Raw genomic sequence first — 24,556 nt, 5'->3', positions numbered from 1 at the left:
TACTTTAGTCTTCTTCCTCCGAAGAATACTGGAGAACTGTGTCTGGACTTCTGCTTTTGTCTGAGTCAATAGTTTCAGTAACCCAAAGTAGTTACTTAAACCACTTTGGGTTACTTTGCAAATGGGATGCATCCATTTGCAAAGAATCCTCTAAAATCTGTGTCTAATCAAAAGGGAGACGTTCTGAATTTATTTGATTGGAGGAAATGAGTTCAACAAGTAGAAGGTTTAACATTTTTCACAGTTAACATGCTAAACTGTGTTATAAAACCCGAAATAACAATGTGGTTATCTGGCACAAGTTCTAAGATAACAATAACTAAAACTCATCTAAGGTTTAAGACACAACTTACTCTCTACCAACCACAAAATAAAACCTGAACAAAGATGGCAGAGAATCCTAAGCAGCTCCCACTGTGACCCAATAAAGGTTTACGTTTAAATGTAATGATGTGTGCTAGTAAAAGAGATGCTAACAATAACATTTTTAATAATTTTTTATTTCATTCAGTCTATCTGGTTCTAACACCATATAGTTAGTTCATAAACACACATTCAGGATTTCATTTGTTCTGAGCTGCTCAGATAAAATTAGAGATTTATTAAATTACTGTCAGTATACAGTTTTGTTTTCAAAACAAAGCATGTGACTGTTTACTATAAAGACATACTTTTGTAGGAATGTTTTTTCAGCAAATAAAAATGTAATCAGATATTTGGGCATTTAAAAAAAACAGAGTTAATGGTGAAGTTTTAACACTTTATTATGAAGTTTGTCAGAACTGTGTTTGCCCCTAAACACAGAGTAACACGGTATGAGTCACATGAGGAAATATGATATAACAGGTGATCAAAGCGCCACAGCCATGATGCCATTTTGTGTTTTAAAATGGCGTACAGACAACAACTCTGACTCGTGTGACATTTCCGTACTTGTACATGACAACCAGCATGTGCAGTGTAATGAAAAAATGTATAGTTCACAGGACATCTAAAGATAAACACTCTTGAAAATAAAACTTTAAGGCTTTATGTTTTAGATAAAAACAGGAGCTGCATTAATCAGATCAGTGAGACACAAAGAATCTTCTTCAGTTCTAATGAAACAAAACTGAAACCTTTCTTCTTTGTAAATATTGGTGCAGCTTCTCTGGTATGCAGCAGAACAACTGACCTGACATCACTAGCAAATCCTACATGGCAGGTTATGAAAACATACATGGCACATCAACTGATCATTGTTACTGGTTGTGTTAGAGCGCCACCATCAGGGCTGACTGGGAACATCCTCTAGTCTAGGTTTCGTTTTACTATAAAGCCAAAATGATTCATGCAAATGTTGGCACACAAAAGAGGAAGTATTCATCACCTTGGTAACCATCTGATTAACCTTTGTCAGGACAGAGAAGTTTGTTGTCTGCCTGGCTAAACCACATTTCCCCAGTAATGACAGAAACAAAGCACAGAAAAATATCATAAAAACTCCAGCTTCAATGGAAACTGATAAATAAAGCACCAACTTGCTTACATTTTTTACAATCTAAATTACTGTGCATAAAAACTTTCTCATTTTTATGTTCATTGTGTGGATTAAATGTGTGGCTTTGCATTTTACAGGACTCTTGAAAATGAGATTGCGGCAAACCTGTAAAATACAAGAGAGTATAAAAATCAAAACAAAAACATTCTATAGCAAAAAGAACAACATGTAGAAATGACTGTATTTAAAAGTTAAACAATATTTAATATTTAAGAATTTCCTGGTGTTTCTATTTCTCTTGTCCTTATTTAACCTCAGTTCGCTCGGGCCGGATTCCACTCCGGATGCCTTGTTTCCTCTCCTTACACATCATTTCAGTGTCTCATTTCTAAATAAAGTGTCAAGTCTTATAAATATTAGCAATATACAGTTAGATTAAAGTAAAATTGAAAACGATCAGCTTTTAGCCTCTCAATTAGCACAAAGAGCAGAGAATGATTAAAGGCGAAAGTGCGGAACGCGACCCAAGCGGAATTTACTGCGAACTTATTTCTGGGGTAAAGTCGCCCTCTAGTGGTGGCGTTAAGAACTGCTTTATGTCCATGTATAATTATTGCAAGAGTCAACTATAAAATGGGGATTATGTCTATCTATTTTTCTTGATTTAGTTTCCGTTTAGTTTTTATGAGTCGTATTTAAATGTAATTATTTGTAATAATATAATATAATGTGAGTGTTTATTTGTCCCAAGCTAGCTGACGTTGTCAGCAAAGTGAAAGTGAAAATGCTGCTGCTGGGTTTTCAGGGGGAAAACCAGCCATTTAATCTATTTTACTCCATGTGTTGGTTGTAAAGAAAGAGACTGGAGAGCAAAGAAAGAAAGGGCAATCATGACGGACTTTTCTGCAATTTATAAACTGTCTATTATCGCCTTCATCGGCTTTATCCAAGGTAAGCTAAACAATGTAATTTCTGCTGATTTACTGTCCTAATATATTTCAGGAAACATGAAAATATATCTGTGGATGCACTAGCTGGACATAATAAACAAGCACATTTTCATTCAAAACCGAGCTTCGGCTGACTTCACTTTATTCTAAGAAATGCAGAACAGTTTAAGTAGTTTCTAGTGCAAAGCAACCCAAACGGGAAAGTTCAATAAAATGACCAACGCCTTAATGTTTAATAGAGATCCATATGTTTGCCGAATTTGGCTCAACGCTCCCAAAATTTGAATAAACCTCAAATGAATGACTCTGGAGTTCTCTTTTTGCTCTAAATGTAACTAATTTGTAAAATTAAGTATTTATAAATAGAGTCTGGAGTGCAACCTTCACCGTCCATTACTGCTAAAAAAAATCCCTTATCTGTTCACCCAAAGCAAAAGTCTTCAGAAATTATTTTATTAATTAATTTTATTTTGAACAGAAAAAATTTGGATAACTTAGTGGGATTAGGAATATGTGAAAACCGAAAGGAATAAATTTTGGCCTGGAGAGAATTGCACTGCTACTTTTCTTTTTGAAGGTCAGCTTTCATTACTGGGAAAAGATTATAGCTGATAATATCTGTAATTGCAGTTTCCCCCCAGGGACTGCCTCTAACAGCTATTAATCTACAGTTCATCTATTGACCAGTTTTTCAACTAACCAAGTTAGACAATGTTTCCTCCTAAATTTAACAGCAATTTTACTCTACCAAAGATTTTTACAAAAACAGTTTTTGTATTTATTGATTTATCAACCAACTAATAAGATGTAAACAAAGATTTGCACATCAAAGACATTGTTTTAATAGATATATGTATTTTTAAAGCTGCAACAGGTTTGCTCAAATGAAAAAGCTACAAAAACATGCTCTTTATTCCTTTAGACTATATTTATATTTGCTGTGTCTTAACTGATTGTTAAATCTGTTGTGTGAAGGCTGCAGCTGCACCTGTCCAGTGATGGAGTGCTGGTTCGTTCAGGAGAAACCAGGCAGAGGAGGAGGACTGACAGGAGCCACAACGCAGGAGAAATCTCTGCTTCACATCAGGACCGACAAACAGAGTGAAGCAGCAGGAAGCCAGAGCGATGCGACCGACATCGACCCCAGCAGAGTTTATGCTATAACAGGTCAGTTCAAACCTAATAAAAAGGATCCTAATGAAATATTCGGGGTTTATTTATGAACACAATAAGAATATCTTCCCACTGAGATCAAACCTGAATGTTCTGAGCAGATTTCCAGCTGCTTTTCGTTAACCTTGAGTCTTTTTCTCCTCCGCTCTCAGACCCTTCTGCCAACCTCTGCCACGCCTCTCTCAACCCCCCCAGAGGCTCCATCCAGAAGCCGCAGTGTGAGATCAACCCGTTCCTGCCGCAGCCGTCCAGCCTCAAATGGGTCGCCTCCCTGACAGAGTCGGCCCTCAGCCCCGTCTACCTGCAGGCCGACTGGTTCTCGGCTTCCTTCCAGGGCCTGGACCAGCAGCTGGGCGTCTCCACCATCTCCAGAGCTCCAACAGGAACTAAAGAACACCACGGTAACCAGTTTCCTCATCACCAGTCTAGATTTTTGTTTTTAGGGAGAACAGACTATATGCAAACTTAGATTATAATGAACAGTGGGTAAAAACTTCAATGACAATTGAAGCTATTTATTTACCCAAACAAAACTCATTGATCCGTTTAGCATGTGAAAAATGTTCAATAGTTTGTAACTGTGACCTACGAAACAGGCTGATTTTTCTAGCAACACAATTAGCTTGTTTTGCTTAGCTGTATACAATTCTGTTGTTAGCACCTTTATGCTAACTCTGTTAAACTTATTTATCAACTTAAAGTAAAAAATATTGAATTACTATAGACTACAAGTACTGTAGTTGCAAACAACTTTTTAATGATCCTTTTTTCTCCATTATGAAGTTTTTGTGCAGTGGTCTGAGTGGTCTCATGGTTCCCCTCTTAGTTCTGTCTGATTCATTTGAGCTTCTTGTTCCCCAGTAATCCTGAGCATCACCAGCAGAACCATGTCAGCCAAGTCCAGACTCGGGGAACCGGTCACTCTGGACTGCAACTTCTGGGTCGACCCGTCCACTCCTCTGTCCGCGTCGGGCTTTGCGGTGGAGTGGCGGTACCAGACCAGAGGGGACGGCCGGCTGGTTCTGGCTTACGACGGGAAGTTGGACCGCCTGGCTGACACTCATGAGACCGGAGCGTTTCTGGACTTTGAGGCTCTGCATGAGAGAGGAAACGCCTCCCTGGTTCTGGAGGAGGCTAAGGTCCGACACTCTGGGACGTACATCTGCACCATCTACCTGCCGTACCTGCTGGCTCAGGTGGCGATGGAGCTGGAGATCATAGGTGAGGGAAACACCTGGACAGTTTACAGACATTAATGCTGTTAATGCATGTGATTATTCTGAAAGGTTTAATGTGTTAATGTTACATTAATGTTACAGATTAATCATATTAATCTGCATTAATACGAATGATGCCCTTTTAGGGCTTTAATCGTCCCTAAGAGGGTCACCTAGTTAAAAGCAAAGTGTTAAATGGTCTTATACTGTGTTCAACAATGCAGAGTCACAAACACGCTGCAGCGTATTGCGGTCATTGTAGATAGAAAAAAAAAAGATGGAGTAAATTTCTGCCAAAATACTCAAATTTTGAGATTAATCTCAGAAACTTTAAATGTTCAAAGTTTCAGCAGTCAACAATTTTAAAAGCAAAATGACTTCTTTTAAACGTTCCTGAATTTGGAAATCTGGAAAACTGAGATGTTTAGTTTGAGACAATGTGAGATTCTTTTAAACATTTTTTGAAATCTTTTATTTTTATATTTTAAGTTTTCAAAGTTAAGCAAAGCGATTGATTCTGATTAATCGCAGCGCTGGAGTATGATGTAATTACATGGTTTAATTGATTGACAGCACTAGTGGAAATATTCTTAAAACATTTAAATAAAAATCCCCTCCTTCCTCTCCTCTCCTCTCCACCAGAGCCTCCATCTCTCTCCATCCATCCTTCCCCGTTGCCCCTCGCTGTTCCGGGTCAGACTCTGAACCTCCAGTGTGAAGCGTCAGGCTTCGCTCCGCTCCCTCTGGAGATGAGCTGGGAGTTTAAAGGAGCCGACGGGAAGTCCAGATCTCTGGGATCAGGCAGGATGTCGGGACACCGGCAGGCCTGGGACGGCACCTACAGCCAGAGCAGCCGGCTGGAGCTGGACACGTCCAAACTGGACCTGGGCCGAGGAGGAGAGGTCACCTGTGTGGCGGCTCACGCAGGAGGAACTCGACGGGCCAGCATGACCCTCAACGTTATCGGTAAAAACTTGGAGAAACGTATACATTAAAATAAAACATCTTATTAAGTATTTTTGTCCAACTTCTAGTGCAAATATCTTAGCACACTTCAGATGAAACTAACTTACAAGGAACTTTTCAGCCAGATATGAGCTTCTTTTATGACAATCATTTCTTAATATTGGTATAAAAGCTTCATTGGCAGATTATTTCACTTATAGCAACACATTTTTCCATGTAAGTCAGTTTGTCTCATTTCAACTGTGCTGAAATATTTCCACTAGAAACTAGACCAAACATACTTGGTAAGATTTTGAGTGTGCTGAGCTATTTGATCAGATAAAAATGATTCTTCTGCTCTTTATTAACACTTAACACAAGAAAAATATCAAATGCGTTGATTGACTGGTCATCTGCAGCGTTATTATCTCTGTAGACGCATCAGAAAAGCAACTGTTGCTGTTCATCAATCAGGGAAGGTTAATAAGACCATTAAAAACATTTTCCTAAATGAAGTAGATATTCCTGTGAATTCAGCCATAGTTGCAATATTCAATCAACTAGATTTACGATGTTTAGTTTTATAGGTAATTACAAAACAATTAGAAAAAGCTGAATAAGTATGGAGGGTTTGGAAGGATTGGAGGAGAAAGTTCCTCTTTAAAAACAATTTGGCCGCACAATTAGGTTAGCAGAGCTGCATCTAGTTGAACCTAAACATTTTTACATCAATGTCCTTTAGACAGATGAGACCAACATGGAGAATTTTGATCAAAGAACAGAGAATATCAGCACTAATATCTCATATCAGCTGTGAAGCACGGTGGTGGAGGCTGGCTATTGTTCAGCCAGAGGACTGGTAAAGCTGAAGATTGGGCCAAACTGAGCCATCAGATGGACAATGGTCCAGCAAACAGGAACAAAGAACAGCTGACAATGAAAAGAACCAAGGTGCCTAGTCAAAGTCCAGACCTCAGTTTTATTGAAATGCTGTGTTGGGATCTGAAGAGAGCTGTTCAGAAATATGGCTGCAAATATCAATGAACTAAAAACATATTTTAAAGACAAATATCTGAAAATCCCTTTAGAAACTGACAGAATCAAACTATTCAGAGTTAATGTTGCTAAAGGCGATTCTACAAGCTGATGATCTTCACACACAGTTTCTCTGTTTGGCTTCGTAATATACGTAGGTGTGAGGTCTGTTTGGTTTTCAGAACAGAAAACAATTTATTACTACTAATTATTAACGTCCACTAACATTTAGACAATTAAAGATAAATTAAACTGTTTAAAAACTTAATTAACATGATAAGATAATTTATTAGTTTCCCAAAGCAGAAACTTATCTAGGAAGCAGGAACGAGGTTGCAGTACAACAGTTAGAACAATACTTCAAAAACGATAAAAACCATAAATACATAAAAGTAACATCAATACAAAAGCATGAGGAATCCCTCTTCCTGTCACAGCAGAGCTGCGCCATCTTGCAGATAGAAAATCAGTTTGGATTTAAATATATTTTGTGTTTTTTCTTCTCCTCAGGGTTCAGCAGCCCCTCCATCGAGGACTCCATGGCGATGGTCGGTGTGGCGCTGGTTCTCTACGGACTCATCAAGTTTGTCTCTTGGAGTTTTACTGGATCAGGTAGAAAAACGGTTTTCTGCTACTTGAATAAAATAAAAAGCAGTTTTACTTTTTTATTTGCAGCTAATTCCAATTTTCAGAATCCTTTGGTGATTTTAATGTATTTATTTTCTGCTTTTAGGGTCAAATAAAGCTGATGGAGAAGACAAGGTAATAAAATTTAGAACATGTTTTTATAAAATGTATATTTTTCCACATGCCTCAGCAGCTGTTTTATTCTCCATGGTGTGACCAAGTTTTTCTGCTTCTTACAGAAAGAAAAGTAAAGATGACAGAAATCGACTGATTAGAAATTTGTTGAACCGATGAAACTTTTAAAACCTTGATGAGATTTTAGCAGCAGCTCCACGTCTTCATGCAGATTACTCTTTCTCTTTTTCACATCCTGCAGCCTGGTGGTACATCTGTGCAGAATTTAATGCTTGTATATTTCTAACGTTTTGTGGTATGAATTTCCTGTTTGGGGGAAAAAAACCTCTTCATGGTTGAACATTTGTATGTATATATTTGACAAAAAATTCTCCTTTATTTTTTGAGTTTGTTACAAACACTGGAAATTGGCCACAAAGGAAAATGTAATTTAGATCGATGCTTTCAGCTTCATTTGGTGAATAAAGTCACCAGCTGAAGGTTGTCTTCAGTTTATAACATGATGTTGATTTTGTTGGTTCTGACTGACGCTCCAACCGGCTGAGTGCAGCATCATGATCTGATTGAAGAAATGTGAAGAATACAAACAGAGTCCATCATTTTAATTCAGGGAAACTTTCGCTGTTGTTGAATTCTGCATTTTCTCTGAAATAAAAGTTTTTTGAAACAACCACTTGTCTAATTTCCAGTCTTTCATGTTTGAGCCTTTAGAGATTAAATGCAGCATAAAGTGTATGGTGATGTTGCTGTCATGAATTTGCAAAGTTTCATTTAAGACACAATGACAGTCATGTTTTAAACAAAGACAACATTTTCAAAAATAAAGTGAAATACTTCTGTGAATAATATATTAGCATGAGGTATAGATGTATATTACAGGTCCATCATTCTACATAGAAAAAGTAGTAAAATGGGAGACATTTAAGACAGCAATGTTCAGAGAAAATAAAAGTCTAAAACTTATAACTCAAACGCTGCAGGTCTTTGCGTGTTAAAGTGACAAGCTAAAGTGACTCATTTGACTTCTAATCAGAACAGAAAAATCCTTTAAGATTTTACAAAAAAGTAAAATTATCTGCCATTCTATCTGATATATTAAGGTCAAGAATAATGTGTGAATTTTTTTAACGTATTTTCAGCTTAGATGCAACGCTAAAAAGTTAATTGGATATTTTTTGTTCTGAATTAAAACTTTATTTAGCCGAAATATATTATATTTACATTTACCAGCTGGTGTGCTGTTCCTTGCATTCTCCAGCAGGTGTCAGTAAAGCACGTTTACAACGAAATGAAACCCCAAATAGAACTCGCAGAATAACAGCCCCTTCTACTCATCCGTCCAATAACGGGCCACTTTACTCATCGTGTTTGATCTATCCACCAATCAGAGCCTTGGATGTTTGCTGTAGTTTAGCGGGTCTCGACTTGACAACATAGCCAAGTTTACAAGCAGTGTGTGTAAGTGTAGCAATTCTGATGGGATTTAAATATTATATTGTGTATTTATTTTATTAGTTAACTCTACAATACACAAATATCAACAGGATTTTTGTAGTTTAGTACCGGCTCTCTGCCAGAGTATGTTAAAATACTAACTAGCTGCTAATGCTAATATGAGCTAACTAGGAGCTTTCTTATTTTGTGCTGGGAAGCGGTTTCTGCGTTTATTGTCATCTCAAGCAGCTCCCAAGTAGCAGGTGAGTGCATTATAATATGTCCTAAACGAGCTTTATCATCGGCACATTTATCTAGTTAATGGTTTCCTTTAAGTCTTCTACCAGTTTCACTATTTAGTAAAGTTTCTGTTTCTTATTGTTCTTCAACAGTATCGGACTGTTTAATATAACTGTCTCTGGTGTTATTATTGACTTCACTGTCGTTCTGACAGAAATATTTAATTAGTTGTAGCTCCCAGAGTAAACAGCTTATAAACCATTTTAAATTTCCATAACCAAATTAACTTTTGATGTCTCTATAAAAGCAAAGAAAATGTTTCTGCAGCATACCGAGTTTGAAAATTGTTGAAATTGAGTAATTAACTGCATAGAGATTCACACAAGTTGCATCTTGTTTTACATCAATCTATTATATTTACTCTTTTTAATTTCCTGTAGTTATTTGAGCTAAGATAAGGTGTACATTTTAGTTTAAATTCTTTTTGCTGCTGCCTTCATAGAATAAATATTTTAGGAGATGCACCAATCAGGTTGCAGGTTCCTTCATAGAGTTGGTAGTTTGAATCCAGTTGGAAATAAGGAATTACAAAGCATGCATATTTATTGTGTCTGTTTTTGTCCAAATTAAAAAATTCAGTAATAAAATCACATTTTATTTTTGTTTTAAGAGCTCAAATGCTCGGGATTATGTCTCTGTCTGCACTGAAAACTAAAAAAATATGGCAGAAAATTTAGATTTGTCTCATAAAGCTCTTAGATGTTGCCTTATAATGTTTAACAAGTTATCTTCCATGAATGTTCTGCCTTTTTTATGGTCAGTTTAGATGTGATTTAAATTACCTATAACAGCTATGTAAGTTACTGTACAATAAAGCAGCACAGAATAGACTGCCTTTAAACTAAAAAACTTTAAGCTTTTATGTTTTTTCCCTCTTATTGAGTTATTTAGTAATGTTAGTTCTTAAAGGTTTTATCTAAAAATTGACAGTATGAACTATATTGACAGTCTGTTTTGTTTAGTAATTACAATAAATACACAGTAGGATGGACAAAGTGTGCCATCATTGTTGTCTTTTTCTAAATAAACCTATTTTCAGCCTGTTATTGAATTCAATAATATGATGCTTACTTGGCATCTTGCATTTACTGTTGTGTTGATAATTTTCTGACTCTTTCCTTTCCTGGATGCAGAACCATTCAGTACTTAGATGGCGGTGGCTCCTGCCTCGATGGCCGATAAGATCATAGTCCTCGACGATGACGATGATAATACCGACATAGAGCAGCGACCTCAACCTTCATCATCTGAGCTTCGGGCCAAAAATGTGTCACCACCTAAAAATCAGCATCTGGTACAAACCCACATCGCACCGTCACCTTTTAGCTTAGCGAAGAAGAGTACAAAAGCTCTGCAGGTCCAGAACCAGAAGCTGTTTGACGAGGTGAGAAAAATGTTAGAAATACTTTAGTTTTTATTCACCATGGAGGTTTAATTTTTTCCTTTATCGTCATCATACCGACACATAACGAAAGTAGAACAGCTGCCACTGAACACTGCTTGTAAATAGTAAAAAAGAATAATATAATTTATTAGAATTTATATTATGAGATTCTGTTTTTAATAAGAGGTTCTGGTGGGCCAGCAGTTTAGAGCAAAAGTCTAAAAGCTGTTTGTTTTTCCAGCCAGCTCTTTAATAAAACATCACTATGTAACATGTTAATATATAAATGTGTGTGTAAAGAGTTTCATTATTTGTAAAGCTGTTGAACTTTATTAACAGTGATATGTGCATTCTACTTAGAGATCCTTTTCACTGTGAATGCAAACAAAAACCGCCTTCATCTCACCTCATCTGTCTTTTTTTACTTCCTGTAAATGAAACAGTGTTTTCCATATTTGGCCTGCAGGATATTAGGACAACATCCAATATAAAAATTGTTGCGGTGACGATTTCTTTGTGAATTCAGCTTTTGGTTAATTGCAGACAAACTTATTATTTCCATCTCAACGACACGATTGATTGAAAAAGCTGCTTCCTGCTACATCTGATATATTAGAAAAGAAAAACATTACTTTTAGTTTCTTTACTGATTTTACCAGAACGTCTTGACGACAGTTTCTGCTGCATTAAACAAAAAGAATCACCAACAATATTACTGGAGATCAGAAACATGTGGTATCTAAAAACTTTTATTGTAGTTTGGTAGTTCTCAGTTATGTTTTTTATTAACATGGCCAATATCATGCAGCTCTATTCCATAGCTAACCTTTTGCATAATTTCCATCTATTTGTCATTCTAACATATTTAAATGCAGCTCTCTGAGGAAAATCCATGTTCTGATCAGGACGTTGACAGAGTTCTTAAACACAGGAGGAAATCTAGGTTAAAACCCCAAACTTTTTAAACTGCTGTGCTCCATTTTACATCATTTAGTTTATGTGGCCATTGTTTCTAGAAATTTAAGATAACAGTTGGGTTCTTAGGTATTATTTTATCAGTCAAATCAAATGAGTTTTTCTTTGCATAGTGTCAAATTGCATCAATGTAAAAGGATTTTAAATATTATTCAGTTTAAGAAATACTCATTGAATAAAGAGAATACTAAAATATTTTAACTGTTTTAATTGTTTTATTAATATATTCTCCCACCGCCGTCCCCTTTAAGGAAATTCATGATCTTGAAGTGGCCCAAAGTGAAAATGAGTTTGAATAATTGAATTTTAAAAATCTGTTTAATTGAGCGCGACCCACTTTTGGAGGCCTTGAGTCCTCGACGCGGCCGTCGCGGGTTCGATTCCCGGACCCGGCGACATTTACAGCATGTCTTCCTCCTTCTCCTTCCCCCTTTCCTGTCAGCCTACTTTCATATAAGGGACACTGGAACCCCTGGAGGGTTTTTTTTAAAAATTTTGTTTAATTAAAGTTCTCATGTTCTTTCCTTCCTGTTTGCTCCAGTTTGTGCAGCACTGCACTCCTCTCACCAACGAGTGCCCAGAGGTCCTGACCTTCCTCCAAACCAAACACAGCAAGGCCTGTCCGGACTACCTCTGCTCCGTGGAGTTCAGGAACTCTCTGGGTCAATGTCTGACTCGAGCTCAGGGCAACGTCGGCAAAACATTTGTCTACATTAACGAACTGTGCACCATGTTGAAGCAGCACTCCGTGAAGAAGAGGCAGACCCTCAGCAAGGTGGAGCCCTCTGCTTCTGAATCAGGAAGTCATCAGTCTACCTCCGCATCGCTCAAAAGCAAAGATAAGAGGAAAGGTGGGACAGGGGAGGAGGAAGATGGTGTTCAGTCAGAGGAAAAGGAGCAGCCTACCACCTCAGGAGATCCAGGGGAAACCAGAGAGGAAAATCCAGAAGCTGACAGGAAAGCCAGGAGAGCGCTAAGGAAACAGGTCAGATCTGTCAACATGGCTGCATGAAGTACCTTTTTATTTCAGAAAAGTGAATAAAAACAGCAAAAAAGAAATGGATTGTTTTTGTGTATGTCTGAATTTCAGATTGCGTACCTGGAGAACCTGTTGAAGCTCTACAACGATGAGATCTACCGGCTGCAGCAGGTGGAGCTCAGCTTAGACGACATGGAGACGGAGAACTCCACCTACATCCAGGAGCACAAACTCAAACGGAAGGTCTGCAGACATTTCAACAGATTCACTCACAGATTTTGTTTTGCTAAAATCAGATTTTTTGTATGGTTGGTCATACTACTAATTAAATCTAACCATAATCTGGCTTCTGTGTGAACGATTGACGTTCAAAGTGACCAGCATGAGCAGAAGAAAATTGTTTACATCACACACCAGCACATTGTTTATGGAATCAATAATGTATGGAGCTGTTTATGGATTGATTCGAAAGTTGTTGAGCAATGGGAGCCAACAGTATCGTCACAAGATCATAACAAGATGTAAGAATCTAATAAACATGAAGCACAACTAATAGCAGCAGCTTTTTGTGGAGCATCGACTGTAACTTCTACAGGGAAATCTGTTTGAATGTATAGTCAGAAGAACCAAGAGTGGTCTGATTGTTAGTAAAACAAACTTCTTTCATAAGTTCATAATCATAATTTTCAGCCATTGTTTACGTCCAGATTGTCTGGCTTCTTCTGGTGCAGAAGTTTGTCTCACATCAGTGACATAAAAATAATCAGAAGTGGCAGAAACAGGATTTTGCTTTGGGGGTTGAAAAGTTTATAATTGGGTCAGACTGCCATGACAAGTCGGATGTTGGTTTTATCTGGGCCAAAACAGGGTTTGGTTTGCCTTTGCCTGCAGTCTGAACCTTAAATCGATGTTTTAAATAAACTAACATCTTTTTTTCTTCTGTAGATGATGAAGATTTATGAAAAGCTGTGTGAACTGAAAGGCTGCGGCTCACTAACAGGCCGAGTGATTGAACAGAGGATCAGATACACCGGAACCCGCTACCCAGAAATCAACAAAAGGGTGAGCTGATTTAAATGATTTCATCCAGTAGAAATCCTACAAAACGTCACTGATAACCTGGATTATAATCCCAGTTCCATTAGTAACGGTCCAGTTTGTGCTGCACAGATTGAGCGCTTCATCAACAGCCCAGGGACGCACAACAAACCTCCAAATTACTCAGACATCCTGCATCAGGTGGTGCGAGCAAACAAGCGCCACGGCCTTTGTCTGAACGCGGAGCAGCGGGAAGAGGTCGCCCGGGAGGCGTTCACGGAGACGGGAAAACGCGTGCAGGAGCGGCGCCACCTGGACCTGGTCTACAACTTCGGCTCGCGCCTCACAGACACTTACAAGCCTGGTGAGACCCGGAGAAGAAGAAGCAACGTTGGGTGTTTCTTTTTTCATATCAGCACAACGGAGAGAAACTGAGTTTAAATCACAATTTCCATAAAGAAATTAGTTATAGTTATGGCCAGAAATGCCTTTATTAGCAACAGTAAGTGTTTAAGAATTAGGGTTGTGTTATTAGTGTGTTGTCAGAGCAAACTATTTGTCTGTGAGGGATCACTTTGAGTATTTATATCCCTGATAAGAAGATCTGATATAATTGTTAACCCTTTCAGCAGTAGTTCAGTGAATGTCTAGATGCATCTAAATCATTTGGAAAATAATCTGCACCAGCAAATAATAAAATCCCAATAAAAGAAAAAGTTATTCTCTGATTGAACAGTTTTGATTCAAAGCAAATTAATCCATCAAAGATTATATTTTTCTTATATTTTCAAATGATTTTCTACTCATTCCATTTATAAATATTTTGGTAAAATGCAATTTCTGCAGAGGAAATTGAATCTTTATCTGACTTGCTCAACCCAAATGATTCTATCTCAGACTTATGTTGCAACAAGGAAGCAGTGACAGCAGTAAAGGTCATGCTGACACTTTTTAATGTCACGATACTCTTGAACTGATTGCACAATATATGAAATCCAGTGTCTCTATGTGTAATATTAAAAATGACCACTACTTCAAATGAAAGCATTTGAAAAGCATATTTATTATTGTTGTTTTGCTTTTTTTTAAAAACGTGTCCTTTTCCTTTCATCCTCTTTTTCTTTCCTCTCTTTCCTTCCGCAGCGACGGACCCGGCTCTGATGGACCCGGCTCTGTTGAAGAAGTTGCGCTCCAACAGGGTAGTTGCTTTGTCCCGTCTGGAGGAAGTCATCAATAAATACGCTGTGGAGCAGGACATGGTGGACAAGGAGAAGCTCCGGATGGACAAGGAGGTGAAGGAGGAAACATGAACATTTCCAAATTAGTTTGGAACTTTTTCATCGGAACAAACTTTTGGATTTATGACAAAGATGCTGTAATAACTCTAAGATCAAGCATAGTGTGTGTTTTTGTCTGATAATTGATTAGATACATAAAGATGGAAAAATATGAACTAGTTCAAAAACTAATTTAAATTTAAATCCAGGAGATAATTGAATCTACTCTATTTCCAGAATCAAAAAGTGGGAGAGAAATCAAAGACCAAGCAGACAAACGGAGTGGCTCAGGATGAGGAGGATGAGGAAGAGGATGAGGATGAGGATGAATCGTCAGACCCGGACATAGAGGACGAGATCGAGGCCAGCACTCAGCAGCACGGCGCAGGTATGATTTCTACTGGAGCTTTAGATTAGATCTGGACTGATCAGAGAAATGATCTGATGCACATTTTACTGCATGAAGAGACAATAAGTCATATTCAGTATCGGTAAATGCATGATGTCATGGGCAGTTTTTAATTAATTCTTTTCAGTGCATAATTTTAACTTAAAATGAATCATTTTTCACTGAATCAAATTTTGGCAGCTTGAAAGCTTGATATGATTATTTAAACTTCTGTAACCATAAAGGTTGTAGTTTCATCCTGCAGGAATCTGCATGAAGGTTCTAGATCAGTTATTAATTCTGTCAACTTTAGGAACAAATTGTTTCTTTAGGCAAATTGATTCGTATTTTCACAGTGAGGTTTTATCTTGTTTTCATTTTCAGTTTCCACTTCTTCCCTTTTTTCTGATTAAACTTTTTCTCTAATCGACCCGTTAAAGGCAGCATTTTTGTTACACTTCCCCATTTTTTACTGTAACACATATAAAGGGGAATCTTTGCTATTTTAGGTGGTTTCTAAAACATGAGATCATAGATCCATGTAGAAGACAAATATATATATATATAAATATATATATAAATATATATATATATCTGCTTTACCTGCAGGACATCAGCAGAACTCTGAAATTATATTTTAGTTTTTTTGGTTTGTATGAAAGAGTAAAGAACAGGAAAATTACTGTTTTCCTGAAGTATAATTGCATTTTATTGTTTGACAAAGATTTTCAAAACTGTGAAGTTTTCATACATTTTATTCACAAAAATTTATGTATTTAAAGTTTGTGAAACTTGGTGGAAGAAAGATGTTAATTAAAGGGGACCTGTTATGCAAAACTCACATTTTGCACATTTTTGTACTTCCAGTTGTTTTTCTACAGCTTCTGAAATCAGTCCGGCTGTTTTTAGCAGTTAGTTAATGTTTTTGGTGTCTGGAAAACGAGCAAAAATCTCCCTATTGTTAATTCATGTTTGATGGATGCTGTGCCGTTACCGAGCAACTGCAGTGGATCTCCAGCAGGTTTGGCCCTTTGTTTTTATGGCTGTATGTGTTGTACAATGGCTGCTGGAAAAGACTTACCATCCAGAAACCACTTGCTGCTTCTTTGTTGGTTGCACAGGAGGTTCTACTAATGCTTTTCAAAGAGATACTATTTTATAATTGGGAATCTGTTTGCAGCCATTGGATTAAAAAAACAATTCATTCTGAAAGGTGTTCAAAATACGCTTTTATAATGATTTACTGTGATTCCCTTCAATCACTTTAAAACACTTCTCTCTGTAGATGACGATGATGATAATGAGGAAGACAACGATAACGAGGCAGACGAAGCCGGCGACGACGCTGACAACAAAGAGGATCAAACGTTGGAGGAGACAGGAAGCACAAAGGATGAAGACGATCCGGCGTCCGATGAAACTCAGATCTCCCCGATGTCCGACGTCCGGTCGCCCAGAGACAGCCCCAGCCAATCAGAGTCCATGCAGACCGACGAACAGCTGCCGTCGTCAAATGGGAGCCCAGCGGCTCCGCGGCAATCCGAGGACTCGTCCAATCAGGTGTCAGGCGTTGCTGTAGCCGATGAGCCCACAGATCTCCCATCATCCCCTGCAGCAGCCGTAACCAATGGGAATCCTTCGCCGGAACAAAAAACCGTCTCAGTGGAACAAAGCAACACGCAGACGACCAACGGCACGACTCCGGTTCCCAGCCCGAGAACCACGAGGAGCCTGAAGAGGAAGAGGGAGGAAGTGATGTCATCAAACTCCAGAAGCACAAAGCAGAAGATGAGTTATGACAGGTAGAACCGCAGGATGAAGATGGACCAGAAGTATTTAAATCTTAGGAATCATTGAGAGTAATCTGTCAGGAAAATGTTTTTAACTTGAGCGACACTTTATTTTATTCACTTCTGATTCTCTACGTTTTGTTCTTCATCCCTCCTCCTCCTCCTCAGCAACGCAGACATCCCTCTGGACATGGGCGTTATTTGCTGCGGTTCTCCACAGAAGGAGGAATCGTCTGTACTCGACACTCTCACTAAGAACCCGACCGTCAGCGTTCAGTCGACGCCGCCGCCCAAGAAGAACAAGGTGCAGAAACAGACGATGTAACGAAAAAACGCAGGAAAACAAAGAAACAAAGACTCATAACTTCACATACAGCCTGGTCAATGTAGAAATCATGATTAATTTACACAGTAACTCACTGAGTCAGGAGATCAATTTTATTTATTTTAATAACAAAATGGAATATATTTGTTAGGAAGAATCAGTCAAAATAATTTTATTAATCATATTAATAGTGGTATTGATTTGAGCTGAAATCAGAGCTGATATGCAGCAGACAGACGCCATCATACTGCAGTTTTTCTATCTTTTAGTGAGTAACAGGCTGAGTAACTTGGACAGCAGCAGTTTAATGTTTCGCCTCAAAACTCCTTAGAAATAAACAACAAGGCCTGAAAACTGGACCAACCAGGAAAGGTCACGCCGCCAGTTTCACAGTATTTAAAACAAAAAACTGATCAGTAATTATTGATATTGACTGATATAAAATGATTACATGGTGATTCGTTTTTCAGCCATATTGTCCAGCTCTAGTCTGGACCGTTTGGAGGAGGTCGTCTCCTTGTGGTACCAGTCGAACTCTAGAGCGGTTTGTTTACGTTTGAACGTGATCAAACCTCGATTCGACTCAGATAGCAGGTGTTTCCTCCCAGCTCGAGTCAAACACCTTCCTGTAGCCGGGTTGCATTGTGGGTAGAGGCTGCACGTCTTTTTTTTAAAGCTACAGGAACCTTTAAGACATCTTGAAGGTTGCATGGATCCTTCCATGCAACTTTTAGTGCCTGAAATAGTAACAGGATTACATTCTCTGTGTTTTATTAGCTTAGATCACAGCATCTGTGTTTACATTTAATCTGGTTCTTCTGGACCAGGAAACAGACCAGATCGGTTCTGGTTCACTTGGAGTTTTCTCTGAGTCTTGGACAGTTTTCACATCTACAGTTTCTCCAGTGGTTCTGCTTCTTTTCACACAGTCGGTCTGCCAGCTTCACAGCCTTCATGTTTGGTTCTGTTCCATCTCTGAGTCCAGAACCTCCCAGAATCATCTTATCGACCCAGACTGAGTTTGTGTTGCTGCTGATAAACAGCTGCTGATTCTGCAGAGTCATTGAAGGAGGCAATAGCTGCCAAATTACCCATTTACCTCCAGATTACGGCTGATAGTTTTCTCTATCTCTACACAGGGATCAGACAGAGCTGCATCTTTGTCACATTTCACTGACAGATGCTGGAGTTTCTCAGATAAAAATATTCAATCAAATCATATTTTATCAAATTTTTACAGCTTTAGATCTGTTTGTTTATCTCCATTTCTGCTCTAATTCTTCGTTTGACTCAATTCAGATAAATTTGCTCCCATTCTCAAATGTTCTTGTCACTGTTATGAGAGAGAAACCAGCAGACAAGCAGCCGATGACTGTATTTTACTACAAGGTTTATAGATTCCTGCTTTTATTTAAAATTCCTCTTTCATAGAAATGTGGGTTGTAGCTTTGATTTTATAGATTCATTCCTTGGTGTTTCAGTTTCTACAATTTAAAGTGACCAAAAAGAGACAAAATTAGAGAATAATCAGTTTGTAAACATGCAGTCTGGGATCAAACAGCTAGGAGCTGCAAAAACACATTTTTTCTAAGTCAGTGAACACCTCACAGCTCTAACAGCAACACTCAGCAGAGCAGCAACTAATTCTTATTTTGGGCGTGCCGTGGTGGCGTAATGGTTAGCGCGACCCATATTTGGAGGCCTTGAGTCGCCGTCGCGGGTTCGACTCCCGGACCCGATGATATTTGCCGCATGTCTTCCCCGTTTCCTGTCAGCCTGCTGTCATTTAAGGGACACTAGAGCCCACAAAAAAAAACCCTGGAGGGGTAAAAAAAACCCAACTAATTATTATTTTATAATTGATTCATGAAATCACATTCTGCTGATTTTTTTCTAAATCTATTTAAACCATTTTGTACATTAGAAATACAATTCAGTTCCTTTTTTCCCTGATCGGTTGGCTAGTTGTTGGAGTGTCTGAATAATCTTTTTTTTTTTAGCAGAATTTTAATCAGGTGAAGCTAAAAGTTTAGACAAAGGCTATTTTAATTTTAATGCAAAATGTAGATATTTTTGTACAGTTTTGGTTTAATATCTGCTCTGACATGTTGTTTTTTCAGCAAATTACCTTTTTTGAGTCCGTATCATCTAGCTCATTATATTTATTTTTATTTTATTTTACCTTCTATTTAACCAGGAAAATCCCGTGAGATTAAAAGAGAAAGGGTTACACAACAACTACAAGTAGTTACAAAATTGAATAGTTATTAAAAACAGTCACAATTTAAAGAATTAATCTCTTGTTCTCTCAGTCTGGACGTAAAAATGCTCAATGAAATAATTTAGTTGTGGATTAATCCAGATTAATGTCGTTACAGAGTGAAGAAACTTCATGTTCATGTTCAACAGAAAGTCTAACAGATGGAAATAATTCCAGATTTTATATTTAAAACTTTGCATGTTTTCATCTTGAATCTGTTTCTTATAAATATTTTTTTCTGTCTCATCTGTTTTCAGGTTAACGTTGCGACTCAGTGCGACCCAGACGAGATCATCGTCCTGTCGGACTCGGACTGAAAACAGGAACACGTTGATTTTCCAACGGCCTTCCTGAAAATGGGCTGACCTCTGCTGACCCTGGAGAACTGGAACAAGACGATGACCAGGATGCAGTTTCTGTTTTCTGCCTGCAGGGGGCGCTCTCTGGTGGGTTTTCACCGCAGACCTCCAGCTGACGCTGTGGTGGAGAAGACGTTTCAGGATGATGAGCTGAACGGTCGGACATGTTGAGTTTTCCTCCTTGAAGGAGCTCAGTTCAGGGAGCAGCTCGTCTGTTTACATTTTCTACGTTATCTCTGCAGACAACAGGCGGGTTTGGGTTTGTATAAAAATATTTCTGATATTTTCCTGATTTCCTGTTTGTGCTGCTGAGGCGACAAACTGATTGCTCAGATGTTTGACGCAGCAGCAGAAATACGTAACAGTCTCATTTTTCCTTTTCCTCTCGGCCCTTAAAAGCAGATTTTACCACACAGTCTATAAACAGCTTCCTGAAAGCTCGCCCTAAAAGACCAAAACAATAAAATTTCCTTTTTTTCCATCAAATATTTCAATTACATTTTTAAATTGCTGTAGATTTCAGACTCTGTTCTCCCTCTATTGGTTCTCCCTTTAAAAATGCGTAAAAGCACATAAAAAAAAAATCAAGTTTAAAGATGTAACACAATCTATGGAAGCAACTGATTGTTTAATAAAAATTATATTTACTAACATGAAGGGATATTCTCAAATTATTTTTTTCAGCTTGTTTTTATGTCTTGCCTACGATGGCCTGTTAGGGCCTCTACAGTTCTCTACAGTAGAGAAAAAGGAATATATTCAAAAAGTTTGAGATTAATCTCAGACATTTTCTAAGAAAAACAAGGACATTCTGAGTTTGAAAAGTTGAACATTTTTTAGAAAAAAATCTGGAATCTTGAGTCGAATCTCTAAATTCTAGAAAAATCTTGGAAATGGACTTTTGGAGTTTCGAAAGTCCAAATTTTAGACCTGGGAAATTTTCTAGGAACATTTTCCCATGTCTTTTTCCAAGAACATTCCTGAGATTCACGTCAGAATTCCTGAATTGTTCTTGCAAATTTTTGACTTTTGAAACCCAGAAATTTTCTAGAAATAAACGAAAATTTCAAATTAATCTGACTTTTTTTTTTCTTGTAAATTTTCAACCTTTTTTTCAAGAAAATTTCTGGGTTTAATCTCAAAATTCATTATTTTTTTTCCTGGAAAGTACACTTTTGTTTCTGTCAGCAATGACCCGAATACCACGTGGTTCTTTTCCCTTCTGCAGCCAACACTCAGAGCATTAAAGTAGCCAACACTGCCACCTGCTGACGGTGGTTTGTAGCTGAATGTTTTTACACCAACATGTAAAAAATTAATTTTTAATTAATTAAAACAATTTAGTTAATTAAATTAATTATTCCTGGATGCTTTGCATAAAATATTGCTAAAAATCTGGTTAACAGATGGAAAGTAACAATTTACATTTCCTGTTGATCCCACATGATCCTTTAGCTCTATGCAAATTAGACATTAAATCTCCAGAGGTTTAGTTTCTTTTTTGGGGAGTTAAAATTAAAACCTTCTTCAGCCTCATTAATAAAAATTGCTGGATTTTTTTGTCCAGTAAAAACAGAGAAACTGAAAACATTCATTAGTTGAATGAAGGCAGCAGAAATCACATTTTAGACTTAATTAACTTAAGCTAAATGATGGTTTATTTATCTAAATGAAGCCTAAATCATTATTAAAACTCAGTTAAAGATCTCAGATGGTATAAAAATATTCATCAGTACCTGTTATTTTTACCAAACGTTAAACATTTTCCCCCTATCATCAGAAATCGCTTTATTGTTTATTATTCAGTGTTTTTATTCTGTCCTGCTGAAAGAACTGAACTTTCTGGTTTGTGTGTTTTTTTTATCTCTGGAATATTTTTGAAAGAGTTTTGCACTTTGCATTTTCAGAACCCGATGAATAAAATGTCATTTTTAAATCTGCTGTTGTGCGTCTGCTGGTGGGTTCGAATGTCTTCAGGTTTTCTATCCCAGGATTAAAAACTTATTGATTAGATTTTACCTTGCAGGTGAATTTCTCTTTCTGGGGGTAAAAACTCTTTTCAGAGTTTAAGGATGTGAATCGTTGTGTTTCTACAGACTCTCCTCCTCTGTCCAGACAAATGTCCTTTCATTCACTGTGAAATATTTTCCTTTTTTTACTTTGATATGAAGATAAATAATAAAAATAGCTATAAAACAGTTTCTGTGTCTTTCATTCTTAAATAATGTGTGGTATATTTTATTAATCAATGGAGTTGTTTGAAGAAAATGTAAAAATTGATTGGTAAATTATAGTGATAAGAGCATCTTAAATAGTGTGAGAAAGTTTTCACCCCTCTGGTGGATTTCTGCTGTTTTCCCCCTTTTTTTGTCCCATTTCAATGTTTCTACTCTTAAAACTAAAGATTATATCAGACTACATAATCTGAGTAAAAAATAGTTTATTGATTTATCTTTTCCAAAACAATCCGGCTCTGTGTGAAAAGTGGTGGCAGTTGCAGCAACAGCTGCTGTCATGCAGTTGTGATATCTGGCAATGAGTTTTTTATTCAAATTGAAAAAATACTTTATGCAATTAATTGTTATAACTCATATCAATTCAAAATATGTCTGAAGAAAATGTACCTGCTCTGCTTTGAAGAATTGCTTTAATTCAGTGATATTTTACAGTTTTCAAGCAAAAGCAACAGGTTTAATATAACAGAACTCAGTTAAACTCCAAAACCTTCATTTTGGATATTTTGAGCCGTTTAGAGACGAACTTGGATGATTATTCAGCACCGTAACCCAACTGGGCTTCATGATTTTTAGAAACGTTCCTGTAGGATTTTCTGGTAGAAAGTAGATTTTGCCAAGTTTAATAGAAAAAAAGATTAAATCAATCCAGACCAAAGATATATATATTTATATATATTTTAAATAATTTATTAGTCCATAATATCAGTACATGGAAGAGGTTAATATTGATGCACTGGAATATTTTACATGATTAGTTCCACTCTGTGATTTTCTGTACAACAATCAGCTGGTCAAAAAGAGGATTTAATTTACAAAAACATGAAATGATTTATTAGGATTTTTAGTGGCAGATTTCAGCTTTATGAAGTGAGCGCTCTGTCTGCAAGAGAACATCTTAGAGACAACAAGCTGCACAAATATTCTCAGATTGTTTCTTTAACCTGAAACTGATCAAATTATCTTTGGTTCAGGGTGTTTTATCATCTTTATGATTTTAAATACATATTTTTGTTACTGCATTTAGAACACTCCATGTGTTGCAGAGATATCAGTTTTTACTTTAATCTGACTTTGCTGCAGACATTTTTATCAAACACAAAGTAAATTTCCTCCACTTCTCACCCAAATATACAAATTGTGTTGTGCTTGAATCATGACTCACATTAATCTCTTTATGCAAATGTTAACAGTGTTGGTGCAACATGACGGGTTCACTGCACTCATGAGAAACATGTCAGACATTCATCTTCCTCTCTGATGAACACCACGGAGGAACCACTGCACATCCCACCAACACTCAGACCAAACCGTGGAAACCAAACCGAACCTTCACAGAAGGTAAAACACAAACTTAGAGCATCTTCAAAGGCTTCAGAAGTCATTTATAAAATAAAAATAATAGTTCATTCACACATGAAATAGGTTTCTGTTTAGTGTTAATAAAAAGAAAAATCACATTTTGAAAAGTTGATCTTCACATTTCTATTTCCAGGTAGTAACAGTACCAGCGACGGCCACAAGGGGCAGAAAAATATAAAACACAAAAAGGAAAAACTTTAAATATGCTATTAGTGTTAATATGTGTGTGATATGTTCTACTATATTAGCGTGTTTCTGTCTTTATATGTAGCGGCTTCCTCTGACTGAGAGAATCGGTCTGAATATAACTAAACAGCGCCCGCTGGTGGACGATTTTGGCTCTACAAGTACAAAATAAATCCGCTGAAAAGATTCATTCCTGTTGACGTGGTTAGCATGCTAATTATTAAAATATGACAGTGCTTAAGGTATTCACTGGAATGTGTCTTATTAAATGTATCAATAAAATTAATGATTCTGTAACGGTGTCTGATTAATTAATGAGATAAAGATAATGAAAAACAGATTTTGTAATAGAAACAAAAAACTCAGAATAACTATAATAATGTCTGATGTCACCAAACATATTATTATCCTCTAACACAGTTTCATTAAATATGCAGCAGAGAGAGGATAAACTTACGAGAACGGAGCTGGAAACGATAAGCTCACATTTTAATCAGATTAGTTTCAATACGTGTTAAAAAACAACAGATTTGTTTTTATCTTTGTGTCTAAACTCAAAATATAAAGATAATATCTTACTTTGAAACCTTCCCTAAGAGCTTAAACATTTATTTTCTCTAGTTAAATCTTTCAAATTTAAATTTAAAGACCTTTTAAAGTTTAAACTGATTATCTCTTCATAACAGAATCAGTACTTCAACTC

At 37.1% G+C, this 24,556-nt stretch overlaps 2 protein-coding genes across 3 annotated transcripts; both read left to right on the top strand.

Moving 5' to 3' along the window:
* Window positions 1–2,218: 2,218 nt before the first annotated feature.
* Window positions 2,219–8,235, top strand: tapbp.1 (TAP binding protein (tapasin), tandem duplicate 1). The gene is made up of 8 exons (XM_032579866.1): window positions 2,219–2,431; window positions 3,406–3,597; window positions 3,756–4,004; window positions 4,465–4,824; window positions 5,463–5,786; window positions 7,311–7,412; window positions 7,534–7,562; window positions 7,667–8,235. The coding sequence occupies exons 1-8, from the start codon at window positions 2,371–2,373 to the stop codon at window positions 7,676–7,678; spliced, it is 1,329 nt and encodes a 442-aa protein (XP_032435757.1). The 5' UTR covers window positions 2,219–2,370; the 3' UTR covers window positions 7,679–8,235.
* Window positions 8,236–8,962: 727 nt separating this feature from the next.
* Window positions 8,963–22,269, top strand: daxx (death-domain associated protein). Of its 2 annotated transcripts, none has more exons than XM_032581360.1 (11): window positions 8,963–9,259; window positions 10,430–10,590; window positions 12,197–12,640; window positions 12,746–12,877; window positions 13,580–13,696; window positions 13,805–14,036; window positions 14,816–14,964; window positions 15,187–15,337; window positions 16,623–17,139; window positions 17,296–17,431; window positions 19,970–22,269. In XM_032581360.1, exons 2-11 carry the CDS (start codon window positions 10,447–10,449, stop codon window positions 20,027–20,029), a joined length of 2,082 nt encoding a protein of 693 aa, XP_032437251.1. In that variant the 5' UTR covers window positions 8,963–9,259; window positions 10,430–10,446; the 3' UTR covers window positions 20,030–22,269. The 2 variants fall into 2 exon arrangements, with proteins under 2 accessions (XP_032437251.1, XP_032437250.1); XM_032581359.1 differs by having other exon boundaries at window positions 10,430–10,680.
* Window positions 22,270–24,556: the final 2,287 nt, after the last annotated feature.

This window comes from Xiphophorus hellerii, chromosome 13 (genome assembly GCF_003331165.1).
Source record: "Xiphophorus hellerii strain 12219 chromosome 13, Xiphophorus_hellerii-4.1, whole genome shotgun sequence".
Classification (NCBI taxonomy): domain Eukaryota; kingdom Metazoa; phylum Chordata; class Actinopteri; order Cyprinodontiformes; family Poeciliidae; genus Xiphophorus; species Xiphophorus hellerii.
Note: the sequence above shows the minus strand (reverse complement) of the source record. Positions and strands in the feature narration are given on the sequence as shown.